Genomic DNA, 17,262 nt, shown 5'->3' with positions numbered 1-17,262 from the left:
CGCCATATCCGAATGCGCTTTAAACACACAGACATGTTTATCTTCAGACAGTTCAGAAATACAGAAGAGATAACTATATAGAGATTTAACAACACCCAATAGACGTCTACAAACGGCTTTAAAGGTGAGTTTCTTATGCGCAGATCTCATTGTTTAATGGCGCAGATGGAGGATCTGTGTGCTCAGCTCGGCTTTCTATTTGACTCCACATGGCACATGAGTTTGGCATAGACAATTTTAAGCTTTTTATATCACTTTGCCTACCGAGTACTGTTATATTTTTTGGTTAATTTGTAGGTTCTTTTGTTTTTGTGTGTGTGTTCTTATGGAGTTATGATTTGACGAGATTATTCGCTCTGTGTGATTGCGCATGCACTGTTTTGGTTTAGGTATTTTCGTATTATGTATTAGCATATGCGTTTTATCGTACTAGTAACTATTTTCATGCTAGTGTGCTTCCCATTAAGTACCATTAGATAGTAGTTCTTAATAAATTAAATTACCAACGTTAGTACCTTTATTTAAGGTAAAGTTAGCTTTATGTTTGTTACGTTAACATTCAGCCTTTGGCGTTCAATAAAATAAAGCGAATTTTAGGGACATTCTTCCAGAAACCTACATTATCTGTGCCTGAAATTAAAACAAATACAGTGAATAAAAATTAGTTCACCCGAAACATTTTAAAATGGACTGATGGTTGATTTCTGTGAGTTGTTATGTAAAGGAACATGTCATTCATTTGGGTCTCAGATTTATTTTCTTTATTAAAAACACTACAAATGTACAAACCTTGTCCTCAACTCAGTTGAACCTACAGCTTTAATAGTTCTGTTATGCTAAAAAGTAGAAAAAAACTTCAGAAATAGAAAGTTTAAGTTGTTATTATATCAAATTATTTAAAACATAAAATTATAAATAATTTCCACAAATATATAAAACAAATAAATGTACAATTGTCCACATGTTACGGTCAGTCCTGTCACATTTGCATTAAATCTAACATAAATTGCATGCTATGGCTCAGAGGAAGTGACATCATTTGATTGAGGAGAAGCTGACAATTCTGTTCATGTTTATTTCTATAGCACTTTTACAATGTAGACTGTGTCACCACCAGGAAGAATCCTAAATGATTTATCAAATATGGAACTGAAAAATCACATTTAACTTTGAATATATTTTTGTGTGAATTGTATTTATTTCTATTCTATATATTTGTTAAGTAACTTCTTATTGTAATACGAATTTGTTTTTATCATGTAAATTTTTTATGTATATCCATTTTGCCATGAAATAGGCATAAGTTGCTGATGTGGTAATAAAAATAAATAAATAAATAAACAGTGTAGATTGTTTCAAAGCAGCTTAACATAGAAGACCTAGTAAATTGAAATGGTGTCAGTCCAGTTTTCAGAGTTGAAGTTCAGTTCAGTTATGTTTAATATTCACTGCCGAAAGTCCAAACACTGAGGAGCAAATCCATCAATGCACAGCTCCACAAGTCCCGAACCAAGCACGACAGTGGCGAGGAACAAAACTTCACCAATTGACAAAAGTGAAGGGAAAAAAAAAACCTTGAGAGAAACCAAGCTCAGTTGGGCACAACCATTCTCCTCTGGCCAGACGACTTGTGCAGAGCTGCAGTTTAGGCGGCTTGACAGTGATCAGGGATGAGTTCTATCATTGAATTGTATGATTTTATGCTTTGTTTTGTATGATTTGTCAAGGACAACAAACTTAAAAGTCAGGCCATGTCACATTTTTTGTAAGTGAAAATGTACTTTTCTGGTAGAATGTCTCTTTAAATGGCTAATAAAGATTATTTATAACTTGTGACACGAACCCTCTATTGTTTACCACACTAATTCGAATACAAACTACCAAAACAACATTAGCACTATTGGATTTGACTGTGAACAATGTTGTATTGTACTTTGATAGCCATTGGCTACTAACATGATTTCTCTATTTAGAATTAGCAAATAATGCTTTTCTGAAATTATAATAAGAAGGTGAAAGTGTGAATATAAAACCAACCTTTTAATAAGCTACTAGTGCTTAATCTTTAGTTACTAGTACATTTATATAGGACTGGAACTTATTAGATACTAGTATTTATTTATTAAATTGTTATTATTTGTTACTGGTTCCTATTAAATAGATACTAGAACATATTTCATTAGTGATTAGCAAATATTCTATTGCTACAAGCATCAACTTGGTCACTGGTTGTCATTGACTTCTATGAGGTAGTCAGCTATTTAGTTTTCCAGTATGAATTCCAATTGTGAAATACTTTCTATGCAAATGGTTGCTTAATCTAATTACAAATTGATGCTGTCTTTTATTAGTTGTACCTTTAATTTCTATTCTTTTAAGCATTAATTTGTCTTTAAATTGAAATTTCTATTCTTTTAAGCATTAATTTGTCTTTAAACTGAAATAATTGCATATGTAAAAAAATATTAATAATAATAATATAATAACACAGCTTTTGATCCCTTAGTGGATTTCTTATTGAATTATGAAGTTATTGTTATTATTATGTAATATGGTTTTATCTATTTCACTCTTGCCATAAAGTAGCCATGAGTTGCAAATGCAATATATAAACAAACTAGGCCTGCGATCCGATTATTTTGTTATTCTGTGATTTTATATATTGTGATATGAATACAATTTCACCAGGTGACTTGAATATATTATTTATTTATAATTTATTATTTTAGATTGATTGGGAGGATTCTGCAGTGGGAGTGAAAATCTAATAAGCAGTCTATAATTACAATAAAGAAAAAGATACAATTGAAATGAATAGGGTTTTATCGTTTTCCGAGTCTAACAGTATTCAGGTACAGTAATTGAATAATAAAAATAAAGATAATTCAGTGAAATTCATCATTAATAAAGTTTCAAATGATACAATTTCTTATGCCTGAGTGTTTTTTAAATCATTATACAATCACAGGCCTCAAACACGCATTCAAATTATAAATTATAAGACTATAATAATTATAATAGAATGATCACATTGCGATATCGATGTTGTGCAGCCCTAAAATAAACAAAAACCCAAAGTCCCTGATTGGTGTATTTCTTAATCTCTGTGTTTGCTGTCTAGATGTCTTTGGTGGATCTGGGAAAGCGTCTGTTAGAAGCGGCTCGTAATGGTCACGATGATGAGGTCCGAACGCTAATGGCCAATGGAGCTCCGTTCACTACCGACTGGGTTAGTTGTGTTGTCTTTCATGAAATGAGTTCATGTTATTTAATGGCTTTATGAGAAATGATCAGTATGATGAACAAGTGGAAAAGCTCAACCAATCTGTAAACGGATGACATATTCATCATCTAATATTAATGAGTCATGATGAGGCGTTACTGACGTCATCCGCTTGTCATACTACTTCTATGTAGAATATAAAAGCTATTAAATCTGGTCAAATTTGATCCATTTTGTTGTCTGAAGTTAATTTGTTAAGCTTTATTGTTCTAAATAAATGTATAGAAAACATGTATTTAAAATAAAACGCATATACAAATATTAGAAAATGATAAATATGATGATAAATAATTTAAATGTTTTGCTACAAAAAGTTCATTTTAAATTAACAATTAATTAGTATTTTAAGTATACAATTTAATCCCTAAATGGAGACTTTTCAAAATGTTATATGTTTTAGTATTAGATGCTTTTAGAAATGTATATAAAATATTTTTGGTATATTGATAATTCTGAATGACATTTTGGTGTATCATCTTCTATAAATCATGTTATGAATTGACCATAGTCATTTTATGTTCAGAATTAATTTATTTTTGTATTTTTAAAAATAATTAAATGTAGTTTTAATAGAAAACTTATAACTTATTAATATTTTAAGTGCAGGTCAGAATAATTATTTTTTATTTATTAAAAAAAAAAGTATTATTGTTTCAAAAAAATGTGAAACATACTGTAATAGTAACCAAATACCAATCAAAGAACACCCACCACATCATTATGTATTCACATGCAAAAAAAAAAATACATAAACAAATAAATGGAAAAAATAAACTAAAATAAGATAAAATAATATTAAAGATAAAAAGGCAGCTTTGTAAAAAACTAAATAAAAAATACCATTAAGACATTTCAACACATACATTCCAATGAAAGTTAAAAATATATTAAAGTTAGTCTGTACGAACACGGTGCACATTAACACAGTCACAATTTTTGGGATTACTAAACGGTCAGTCCATTCTTATTTAAAAAATGAAGGAAGAAGTCACAAATCTTGTAAAATATGTGCATTTTTTTATTGATTAAGTCAGTCTTTCCATTGCTATACATGAAGACATTTCCTTATTCCAGAGTGACAAAGATGGACTATGAATACTTTTCCAGTGAATGGCAATCAGGTGCTTTGCATGCAATAGACACAGATTTAGAAACTTCTGTTCATATGACTTCAGCGATAAGGCAGGTGGGAAAAGACCAAGAAAACAGATTTTAGGGCAAACAGGGATTTCTTTACCAATAGTTTTAGAGATTACACCTATTAATTATTTTCAAAAAGGATTGCAAGTGCTCACATTGCCAAACACAATGGAGCAGTGTGCCCTTGTAAATCAAACATTTTCCACAAATGTCCAAAATATTTCTATTAAATTTAACATTCCCGGTGTTATATATGTCTCATTATCCAATTATATTGGATTAGTTTAAAACGGGTATTGGTCAGAATAATTCTATTTCATTTTTACATAAAACTCATATTTTGACATGTGGACAACATTTTTAATATTAAAACATGCACTTTACATAACTCTAATATTCGTACTGTGGAAAAATCTATTTTATAAATCAAATTTTATCTCTAACCCATTTCAAAATTCTGAATTAAATCTATCTGGCCTCTTTACACATAACTTTTTTTTGCAGCTTGGTACATCTCCATTACATTTAGCAGCTCAGCATGGTCATTACTCCACCGCTGAGGTCCTGCTGAGGGCGGGTGTCAGCAGAGATGCACGAACAAAAGTGGACAGGACCCCGCTGCACATGGCGGCCACAGAAGGCCACGAGGTCATCGTGGATTTATTAATCAGGGTAACACAATGCTCTTTTTACGTTGTGATCATTTTAATATATTATTAAATATATACTCTATACTATATTAATATATACTATACTATAATACTATACATTTGTTAATCATCTATTTCCTTCATGTTTTAGAGTGGAGCCGACATCAACGCCAAAGACATGCTGAAGATGACGGCTCTTCACTGGGCAGCTCAACACGGCCATCATAGCGTCGCAGAGCTGCTGGTTAAACACGGCGCTGATGTTCATGCCCTCAGCAAGTTCTGCAAGACCGCTTTTGATATCGCCGTCGACATCCAACACCCTGATCTCATGCATCTATTACAGGTTTGTCATTGCTGTGGTTTATTAGTATACAGTTGAAGTCGAAATGATTAGCCCTCCTGTTTATTTTTATTTTCAAATATTTCCCAAATGATGTTTAACAGAGCAAGTAATTTTTCGCAGTATTTCCTATTATATTTTATTTCTGGAGAAAGTCTTATTTGTTTTATGTCTGCTACAATAAAAGCTGTTTTTATTTTTTTAAAGCATTTTAAGATCAATATTATTAAACCTCTCAAGCAATGTTTTTTCCGATTGTCTACAGAGTAAACCATCATTATACAATGATTTGTCTAATTATACTAAGGGCGTACTCAGACTTGTCCCCCCGACGGCCTGCACTCAGATTACATTCGGGCCTGGGCACGCTTGCGTTATCGATGATGCGCTGTTCAATAAGATTTCTTTAGTTATTTTGGCTGCGTCTGAAACCGCATACTTCCATACCATACAGTATGCTAAAATCTGTATGCGAGCTGAGTAGTATGTCTAAATTCATAGAATTCAAAAATCAGTATGCGAGAAGTACCCGGATGACTTTTAGATTAGATTAGGTTCAACTTTATTGTCATTACACATGTACAAGTACAAGGCAACGAAATGCAGTTAATACTTAATACTACTGGCGAGATTCTGAAGTGCGCATCCCATGCAGGCTGCGCTATCCTATGATGCCCCGCGAGAGAATTCATGAATGGGAGTGAAGCAACACAACTGATGCAGGAAGGTCACGTGACCATGACAAAATGACAGATGTAGTACATCTGAATTCCATTCATACTTTTCACATTCATACTGTATAGCACGTACTTTTCTAACGGCCGAGTAGTACGTTTAAATTCAAATGCAGTACCTACTTAGTAAGCGGTTTTCGAACGCAGCTATTGTTTTAGTCGTTTGAGATGCAGTGACACGCAGTCAAATATTTCGCCGATCAGATCACCCACTTTTGACTCTCATAAACAATCATAAAGTCCTCGTGCTGATGTAGTGAGCTAAGCTATCAGCTACACTACTTAAAATGTAGCTTAACTACACTCAAAGCTACACCCTGGGAAATGTAGCAAGCTAAGCTAAAATCTACTTTGCAAAAGTAGCTTAGCTACATTTAAGCTATTTAAATTTTTAATAAGAAGGAACTTAAATTATCATTTATATCTTAGTGATTGTTCAGTTCAGTTATTTACTGTAAATAATATTGTACCAAACAGAAACAAATTCTAATATATAACAGCAAAAACAAAAAATCCAATAAAACCAGGTGTTACGCATTTAAAATACTTTAGTAATGTATAGTAAAGGGAAATATTTACGATTAAGCATTAAATTACACTAACTTGCATATTGTAGTATCATTAATAACTATCATGAAATAATAGTAATTACCGTAGTATAGTTTAGTTTTTACTACAATAAACTATATATTTAAATAAAACTCCTACCTCAGTCATCTTTCCATCAAGCAAGTTTCACGTGTCAGCCCAATGATTGATTTGCGACATCACCGACCAGAGCGAGAGGTGGCAGTAACGCACCAAATAGTTTGTTGTCAACCATCGTAAAACAGGAAGAAAAAATCGTCATTCTCGCCATCAAATGGATTTACTTTCATCGGCTAGACACCAGCCTCACAGCTCCGTGAATGTTGATGCTGTCACTTATTGATCTGCGATTGGTAAATGTAGCTTGTGTGGCTTCGCTACTGAAAAGCTATTGGATTTATAAAGTAGCGACGCTACTGAGAAATGTAGTAGCGATGCTACTGCCCAACAATGCTAACAAGTATCTTGAAAAATGCATCTGCCTTAAATATAATAAACTAATTTTACAACAAAATATACAGTAAACGGAACAACCTGACAATAAAACAACAAACGGTAAACAGAACAAACAGATAATACAACGGAACAATCAGTTACAGTAAACAAACAGTAACAGTTGAAATTAACAGTATTTTGTTTTTCTATGGAGAATAACAGTCAACTTGTGACTGTTATACATAAATTGAACAATGAAGATCAGTGGATTTTCAGTTACCTCTAGCAGCAAAAAGTGATTCAGACCCTGTTTATTGGGATCACCTACTAGAAATGCATTTTAAAACCATGCAATGGAATGATGATGATAATTTTCAGTTTTTGGCGAACTGTCCCTTTAATTCTAGCTGCATGGTCAATAAATAATGCTCTTGTCTTTTAGGAGGGAATGGAGAATCAGGTGAACAGAAACGCAGAAGCATCAATCATAAACGGCTCCTCAACACCACAGTTCATCATTCAGGGTGTCCCGAACATCCAAGGGGGAGTCGTAAGTCTCACAGACTTGATCAAAACCAACTCGGGTACACAACGCAAGATTATGGTCATATAAACATTGATCGGTGCTTTATGATTTCAATTAGTCATTAAACCATCTTTTGTTTCGGTTTCTGGCTGATTTTTAGGTGACACAGAGGAGGCAATTGCTGTCAGCGCTTTGGACTCTAGTATCCAGCAGGTGGTGAATGAATCGGGTCAGAGGGTCATAACCATATTAACAGATCAACATGGGAACCTGCAGACTAATGGACTTGGTCAGCCGTTTTTTGTCACGATGCAGGATGGACGACAAGGTATCGCTTACTAGTGTTGTCACGATACTGTAATTTCCAACTTCGATACAATACCTTGAAAAATATTGATTTTTCGATACTGTGAGACAAATTCTGCAACATTAAAAGTATACAAATTAAGTAAAAAAGGACAAAAAAATAGCTAAACTTTATTATTCTTACACCAGGTACGTCTGCAGTCCTTAAAGGCTGATTTATACTTCTGCGTCGAGTGATCACCGTGACCGACGGCACCTGCCTTGCGCATTGTGCATTTTACTTCTGCGCGCTGTTTGTGTTGCTCTGAAATAACACTTCCGAAATGCTTGCTGGCAGCAGGTTTTTATGTTCCTCTGTGTTGAGTTTTTTTTACTGGTGTTGTTTTTTCTGAATGCCTCCTTAATGTACACCTAGCTAAAACTCGCTCATTCAGTGGCAGGAACTGATGAACGTGTAACAACTTTAATCAGAAGGTAAACGCAAAACAAAAGTTTCCATCTGGAGCTCCTTCACAGGACTCGACACTTGTAAACACTCCCTCCATCAGGCTCGCGGCTCTCAGCACTGCCCACACTCATCGCAGCTGACAAATCACACCGCTTGTGCTACGCGTTGTTACGTTTTTTTTTTTTGGCAGCTCCTGACCATACGCTTGTGCTTGACGCAGAAGTATAAATCAACCTTAAGTCCAGAAGGCAATAAATTACAAAATAAAAAATATTACTGTAAGTGTTAAAATCTTAATATTGTTTTTGATTCTTTATCAAATTATTTGTGCCGTTGCGAGAGTGCGAAGTTAGTATCGATACTAACCAAAAGCGTAACTGTATCATTTAAAATATTTCAGTATCGATATTTATTGTTATATCAATATTTTTGACAACTATCGCTTGCTCTTCTTATTTTGGATTTAAAAAAAGCTTCGCTAAGATGTACTTCAAGATTTGTGATTAGTTTGGGGTTGGTAGCATATCAAATGTTTTTTTTTTTTTTTTTTTTAAGAAGTTTCTTCTTACCAATGCTTATTTTATTTGATCAAATATACACTAAAACAGTAATATTGTGAATCATCATGTGCTATTCATTTACACAATAGCATTGTTTGCAAAAGTGCAAAGTTTCCAAAAATGGGTTACAGTTTCTCTGTAAAATCCACAAAAAATGCTAATTTGTGATGCGTTTGATCGTACGTGTACTTTTCGTGTTGTGTAGTGTTTGTTTACAGAGTAACATCGCCATCTACTGGCCTGGTTATGTAAAACTGCGTTTTTACTCGCTTTTGGTTATCAGTTTGAAATGGGCCTCTTTTAGATCAAGCTTCTCAGTACAAGAAATGTTTTTTATTAGAAATATGCAAGTGTACCATCAATTAAAAAAAACATGAAAACCATAATACTTTTTTCGGGATTCTTTGATGAAACAAAAGTCCGACAAGACACTCACGACAAGAGATTTTATTTATTTTTTTATACCTTTATTATGATAGGACAGTAGAGATTTCAGACAGGAAAGCATTGGGAGTAGAGAGAGGGGAAGAATCGGCAAAGGACCTCGAGACTGGAAACGAACTCGGGTCGCCGTGAGCACGTCGGTGCTATATGTCAGCGCACAGTACCACTAAGCTATTGGCGCTGACCGACAAGACACTATTTTGATCAGTAATACATCTTTACTCACTCTTATTCCTAACCTGAGTGGCATTGTATGTAATTATTATAGTTTAAATATTTTACTGTGTCCTTGTTATACAATGTACTACAGTAATAGCAGTCAATTATGCATAATTATGTGTAGTTTATGCTAATCCTAGTCATCATCCTGAGCCTAATCCTATAGTAAGTACTTATAGTTAAACAATATTACTCAGTACTTAAATGTGTAGTTACACTGTAAAAAGGCAGTAAAATTAAGTGTAATCCTTTAACTGCCTTTAACTTAAGTTTTAACCCTTTAACTACTTGCTCTACCAAACGGTTGACCTTGTTTTTACTGTTTTAAATAATGACTGTTAAAGTCATTTAAATAATGACTGTTTTAAAAAATGGCTTGCACACATAGCATTGTTGGTTTGCAAAATATTCAAACAAACATCCCGTTGCACTATTACACTTTTTTTTTTTCGTTGAATTTGTAGTATGCCTCTTTGATTTATTCATTTTTTTTATATTTTAGTATTGGCAGTTCCAGCCAATCAGATCACAGAGGAAGTGGTGGAGGAGTCTGAACCTCCTGCCCGTAAAAGGAAGATCGAAGTCGCATCCAGTAATGCAGAGACTGGTGAAACGGTGAGTGTAATATGTGCAGCTGGGTATGTGTATGGGTCAAAGATGAGATGCCCCCTCCTATTATTTTCTACATCTATTTTATATCCATAGAAAAGCATATTAAAAGTCCCAGGATTAGTGTACTGAATGTAGAAATAAAATCTTTAAATATGTCTGAAATAATGTCTGATGTCATTGTGTAACAGATATATATTTGTGTAACACTGAAACTACATACTACCTTTAAGCTGTACTTATTAAAATATATAAATAATAAGGAATCATAAGAAAGTTTATTGTATTTTAAATAATCCCAGGCAATGAACAATCATGATTAATCACGTCCAAAATAAAAGTTTGTTTTCACATAATATATGTATGTGTATCTAAAAACATACTCGAATATAAAAACAAAATTAAACCTATATATTTATATATAATTTGTATATATACAGAGGTCGGACAATGAAATTGAAACGCCTGGATTTAGACCATAATAAAACATTAGTATGGTGTAGGGCCTCATTTTGTGGCCAATACAGCATCAGTTCATATTGGGAATGACAGATACAAGCCCTCCACAGTGGCCAGAAGGATTTTGACCCAGTGTTCTTGCAGAATAGTGGCCAGGTTACTATGTGAATGACTTGCTCCTTCAAAACACCACAAAGTAGCTCAATAATATGTAGATCTGGTGACTGTGCAGGCCATGGGAGATGTTTACTTTCATGGTCATCAAACCGCTCTGTCATCAGTCTTGCTGTGTGTAGTGGTACATTATCAGTCTGAAACACAGCACCGCCTTCAGGATACAGTGTTTGAACCATTGGGTGCACACGGTCCTCTAGAATGGTTTGGTAGTCCTTGGCAGCGACACGCCCATCTAACACAGGTATTGGGCCTAAGGAATGCCATGATAATGCAGCCCAAACCATCACTGATCCACCCCCATGCTTTACTCTGGGCATCCAACAATCTGGGTGGCATGCTTCTTTAGGGCTTCTCCACACCATAACCTCCTAGATGTGAGCAGTGGCGGTTCTGGGGGGGGCAGGGAGGGCCGGTGCTCCCGTGTCAACAAGCTTGGCCCCCCTAAATTTGGACACGTATTTTTGTGTCAAAATGCCACGGAGAAGCGAGATCAGCCATTAGCACCTAACTGCGGAGATATGACTGGGGCCTCTCTCGGTGTCGCACGCACTCGCTCTCTGTCAGTGACTGTGCTGTGTGCATCAGTTCCCCGCATTCTTCAGAAGTTAACCCCCAAATCGACACGGGTTATTAAACGATTCAACTTCAGTCATGTTCATGTTGTGAAAAACACCATCAAAATGTCCACTGTTGATTATATTAGACTTTTGTTTAAAATAGCGATTTTAACACTTTTAATATAGGAAGTCCTCGGCTTTGCAGAGGTTATTATTAATCAGAAATTGAGTGTACAGAGTTTTACGTTAGAAAATGCAGTCTTGAATTTAAAAACAGTCGGCAAGTACTGAAGAACAGATGTTACACGTTGATAACATTTAGTTTTCAGTCACACTCATGTAAAATATTCAACTCGTTTAAGTCTTGTAGTGACAGAGCACAAACGTCAAACACATGAATTTTTACAACACATTTTTAAACATAATGGTTTAACTAGTTTCTAATAACTTATTTTTTATCTTTCCCATGGTGACAGTAGCTATGTTTCCATCCACCTATTTTTATGCGCATTTTGCATTAAAAAATCGGTTGGAAACACCATGATGCGCATAAATTTTGAATATCCGCAGAAACAATGTATGCGCATAACTGAGTAGGATAAACTTTTTATTCAATAAGAAAAGATGTGCATAAACTACGATGGAAATACTTTTACTGCATAAATTTCAGTATGCACATTAAAAAAGGTGATGTGATTCTGTCATAAGAGATCATGTGATGATAAAAATGTGTGTAAATGGATAAACCAACAGGCTGAACACACTGTAAAACATCTGAACTGTTGTTTTGGTCATTGTAAAACGCCTTAATGTTTCAGTGTTGGTGTTGTTATATAATTAATGACCTCCAGGATCAAGAGCGTCTGTGCTCTGCGACTGACATCTTCAAACGCCACTGCGCGTTCACTGCATGTCAGGATTGCCTTCTGAGGCGCAAGTCATTTATTAGATGAAGAAAAGATTGACGCAGCTTCTCCTACTGCAGCAAATTCCATTTTTACGGTTGATATTTGGTGACAGTTAATCATGAAGTGATGACTTTGTTCGCTTTGACCCGTTGGATGGAAACGCTGCTCTATTCGCACGTCTTTTAAACAATAATCCAGTTTTGCACAAAGTTAATTCGCATTTTTGGATGGAAACCTAGCTAGTGGGTGCATAATATTTTACTAGTCATTTTGCAAGATAGTTGTATTCAGACAAAGTCCCTTTAAGTATTCTATAGTCTTTGATTCAGATTAAAGTGTAATTTAAAGACTTAGCTAGGTTTTGTTAACTAGGAAAATTGGAATAATAATAATAATTATTATTATTAGTATTTTTTTTTTAAGATTTATTTTTGGCCTTTTTTGCCTTTATTAGATAGGACAGTAATGAGACAGTAAGCGAAGTTGGAGAGAGAGAAAGGGTGGGATAGGGAAATGTCCACGAGCCAGGATTCGTACTCGGGACGCCCTGAATGCTACTGCATCATGTCTGCACGCTAACCACTAGGCTATTGCACCGACAGGAAAATCGGAATAATTAGTCAAGTTGTTGTGTAGACAATAAAAAAAAAAACACAGTAAATATTTTTTAAGGAGGCTAATCATACTGACCTTTTAATATATATATATATATTTTTTAATTAAAAACTGCTTTCATTCAATCAATAAACTATAAGAAATAGGACTTAATATGACTTCAGAATAATTATTTTTGTTTTACAGGAAATGCTGTGAAAATGTCCTTGGTTTGTTAAAGATCACTTGGAAAATATTATTTTAAGTTAATGGGAGGGCAGAAACAATGACTTCAACTGCATCTGTTAAAGTTTACAGGTGCAAAAATCTGCCTTGATGTACTTGTGTTAGCTTTCAATACAAAGTTACATGTCAAATAAATTAACATTTGAGTTTAAGTTATTTAATTTAATGAGTTTTAAGTTCAAGTTATTTAATTAGCTTGTTTATGAAGACTGCAGAGCGACGCATGAAAGAAAAGATGGCTTTGAATAAGTAGTAGTGATGTATGTTAAAGTGTGCCCCCTAAAAGTACAAGTGGCCCATGCCTGGTCCCCCAGTTACTCTGGTCTAGAACCGCCACTGGATGTGAGAGTCAATTTTGTTAAACAACTAAAACTAATACATTATTTGAAATACAATCATCCTGTATTTATATATACATAATAGATATTCTTGCTACAGCCACATATTGTATGTAAATATAAACTTTTATCTTTGAATGTGATTAATCATTGCTTAGCAGTAATTTTAAATGATAAAATATTTATAAATATTTCAAATTCGTAAACCCTAGTGGTTTGAAAGATGTTTTTTTGTCATAAATATGCCTCACAAGATATTTCTGGATATGAACTATTATTACACTAAGACATTTTAGTAGCTGTCATTTATAAATCATAGTAAAAACGTATGAAAATCTTTTATTTTTGCCCAGAAAAAGTAAAGAAAAGTCATAATAATTGCTAATCACAATTACACTTAATGTTTTGATGTTTGACCCATATAAACATTCCAGATGACATGTCTCACCCTGCTCCATCTTGTCCTCGTCCTCTAGGAGCATCTCCAGTGGCAGCTGCAGGAAGCCAACAGAAAAGCTCAAGCGTATCGGCAGCAGCTGCTCCGCAAAGAGCAGGAGGCCGAGGAGTACCGCATGAAGCTGGAGGCCATGGCCAACGGACAGAGCAACGGCACAGCGGCTCTCCAGCAGGAGCACGTCGTGTTCGTACAGGAGGAGCTCGCTGTTGAAGAAACGGCAGAGGGGGAAGAGGAAGTCGTGGTGTTTTCAGAAGGCGATGTCATCATCAAAACTGAAGAAATCGAATCTGCCGATGAGCAGATCACTTTGGTGGAAGCAACAGCAGGTCACACTGAAGTCGTTTCATAAGAGACCACCCCAGAACGCGGACTGAATATACAAGAAACCAAAGAGTGCATCAGCACAGTTTGGTTCGTTTTGATTTTTCAGGCAATTAAGGGGATAGTTCACGCAAAAATGAAAGTTGTCATCATTTACTACACTTTTTCCAAACCGGTTTGACTTTTCTTGTGTTGAACACACACAAAAGAAGATGTTTTGAAGAATGTTGAAACCATGTAACCATTGGCTTCTGTAGTGTTTGTTTTTTCTACTTTGAATGCCAGTGGCTACCTCTCATGGAAAAATTCTAATTGTCATTATTTACTCCACTTTTTCCAAACCTGTTTGACTTTCTAGTATTGAACACACACAAAAGAAGATATTTTAAAGAATGTTGAAAACGTCTAACCATTGGCTTCCGTAATATGTTTTTTTCCTACATTGAATGCCAATGGCTACCAGTTTTCACATTCTTTTGTGTTCAACAGAAAAAAAAACCTCTTTGAAACCACAAGAGTGTAGTAAATGGTGTGTAAATTAAAAATTTTGGGTCTACTATCTCTTTAAAGGAACACTCCGCTGCTTTTTTGGGAAATATTCTCAATTTACAACCCTACCTAGAGTTAAACAGTTCAGTTTTACCATTTTTAAATCCATTCAGTCGATCTCCGGGTGTGACAGGAATACATTTAGCTTAGCTTAGCATAGATCATTGAATCAGATTAGACCATTAGCATTTAGTTCAAAATTAAAGGTTTTAGATTTTTTTTTCTATATAAACTTTGACTCCTCTGTAGTTACATTGTGCACTTAGACCAACAGAAAGTAAAAAGGTGTTATTTTCTAGGCTGATATGTCTAGGAACTATACATGTATCTGGAACTATATATCTATCTGTCTCATTCTGGCCTAATAAAAACAGAACTTTGCTCCCGTACCATGGCTTCAGCAAGTGCAATGATATCCATGCAGTGCCTAAAAATAGTTCCCAGCTACATAACAGACCTATGTAATATCATTGTGCCTGTTCCAGCCATGGTACGACAGCAAACATCCGTGATTATTACCATGCGATAATATAGTTCCTAGACATATGGGCCTACAAAATTCCAACTTTTCATTTTCTGTCGTTCTTAGTACACGATGTAAATACAGAAGAGTCGAGCTTTAAACAGGAAAATTATCAATCTTTTTTTTTTTTTCCCAATTTTGAGCAAAATGCTAATGGTCTAATCTGATTCAATGACTTATGCTAAGCTAAGCTAAAACTGCTTCCCCCAAAGATCGCCAGAAAGGATTCAAAAATGGCAAAAGTGAACTGTTTACCTCGACGGGTGTTGTAAAATCAACCTTTTTTAAGAGTGGAGTGTTCCTCCAAAGTCCTTTTTGTAATTTATTTCCTTTTTCTGTTTCGGTTAACGTTTCTTGCTTCGATTTGAAAGTTCATAAAGAAACAACCACAATGTGCATCATATGCACACTCACAAACACACACAAGACCTGGGAAGAGAATGTTTTTCTGGAAGTCTGTATCAGTAGCGTCCTTAAAAGCGAACACCTGTGAATCACCCTAGATGTGGTTGTTCCAAACAGCTGGAAAAAAAGAGTCACTCAGGATGGAACTCTTCGCAAATCTTACGTCTTTTTGAGCTCCTGTAGAAATGTAGCTGCCTTATTCAGTTTCGTCGCTTTCGAAAGCAAACATTGACGCTTCATCTCAGAATGCAGCGGTGTTATGTGTTCTATGCATTGAAATAAAATAATGCACACGTTTTCAGAGATTTCCTTTGTCCTGTTGAACAACTTAAAATAATCTGTAGGTCAATTAAAAGTGCCTTCGCATGTTTTTAGTTCTCATTCATAAACACGAATTATTGCATAAATAGTATTTGTTTTAATGGCTATAAGATATAATTCCCATTTATAGTACGTTTATCTCGCATTCCTTGTGTAATGTATTTCTCGTCTCTGTGTATAATGTTTTCTTTTTTGTTTAAATGAACAATGACTGCTTTCACAAATGTAAAAAGTCTACTTTCAGCATCAAGGTTTAGCTTTTATAGTACATAATGTGAACTCCCTGGGATTTAAACTAATCAGTAGTTGGGTTTTGAGGTGGATAATGAAATATGCATTATGCAAATTCCACTGAATAACAAAATAAATGACCTAAATAAGCAGTTAATGGTTCATTCAATCTAGTTCAGATAAAGTTTAGTTTCTCACATAGAAAGTATGTGATTATTTCCCTTTTTAAGTAAAGGCAAGACCGTTCCCTCATTGTATAAACCACAATAACAAACCGGCACTACAATTTACAGAACTACACCGATGTTAATGCTAAATCTTGAGCGCTGTGCTTAAATGATGTATAAATCCTGACTTATTTTTGATTAAAAATGTTCCAATTACCAAATGTTGGCTTCCATGTACATTTTGTGTTGCTCATGTATTTATTTTAGATTATAAAGCAGTGGTCTTAAACTCAATTCCTGGAGGGCCGCTGCTCTGCATAGTTTAGTTCCAATCACCTCCAACTCACACCTGCTTAACAGTCTCTAGTAGTCTTGAACACCTCGATTAGTTGCATCAGCTGTGTTTGATTAGGTTGGAGCAAAACAGAGCTGCGGCCCTCCAGGAATTGAGTTTGAGACCTATGGTATAAAGTAGATGACTATGTTATCGCTAGGATACTTACAAAACTGTTCCGACGAAAAGTTATATTTTTGGAATCTTGGGTGTTTCTTCAGGTGGTTTAACCAACCCACTTCATAAATGCACAAAGCTTATATTTTTATTAAAAGATATGGAGTGTGAGAAAGCGTCTGGTACAAATGTGCAAATGTCAGACGAAAGTGAAAGTTTCTACAGGTGGTTTGTCAAACCCACTCACCTATGCGAGGCACACTCAGAATTGCA

General features: G+C 34.8%; 1 protein-coding gene across 1 annotated transcript; it reads left to right on the top strand.

Annotated features, from left to right (window-relative positions):
• Positions 1–16,759, top strand: gabpb2a (GA binding protein transcription factor subunit beta 2a). Its single transcript, XM_056480218.1, has 8 exons — positions 1–124; positions 3,122–3,229; positions 4,928–5,095; positions 5,225–5,419; positions 7,616–7,757; positions 7,860–8,027; positions 10,179–10,291; positions 14,041–16,759. Exons 2-8 carry the CDS (start codon positions 3,122–3,124, stop codon positions 14,368–14,370), a joined length of 1,224 nt encoding a protein of 407 aa, XP_056336193.1. The 5' UTR covers positions 1–124; the 3' UTR covers positions 14,371–16,759.
• The last annotated feature ends 503 nt before the right edge of the window (positions 16,760–17,262 follow it).

This window comes from Danio aesculapii, chromosome 19 (genome assembly GCF_903798145.1).
Source record: "Danio aesculapii chromosome 19, fDanAes4.1, whole genome shotgun sequence".
NCBI classification, from domain to species: Eukaryota; Metazoa; Chordata; class Actinopteri; order Cypriniformes; family Danionidae; genus Danio; species Danio aesculapii.
The sequence above is the reverse complement of the archived record's forward strand: the minus strand, read 5'-3'. Positions and strand labels throughout refer to the sequence as shown.

Excerpts from the sequence above, each read along its gene's own strand:
- gabpb2a (XM_056480218.1), top strand. The coding sequence starts at position 3,122 with ATGTCTTTGGTGGATCTGGGAAAGCGTCTGTTAGAAGCGGCTCGTAAT. Across the intron at positions 5,420-7,615 it reads ATCTCATGCATCTATTACAG|GAGGGAATGGAGAATCAGGT; the intron begins GTTTGTCATTGC and ends CTTGTCTTTTAG. Across the intron at positions 7,758-7,859 it reads CTTGATCAAAACCAACTCGG|GTGACACAGAGGAGGCAATT; the intron begins GTACACAACGCA and ends GCTGATTTTTAG.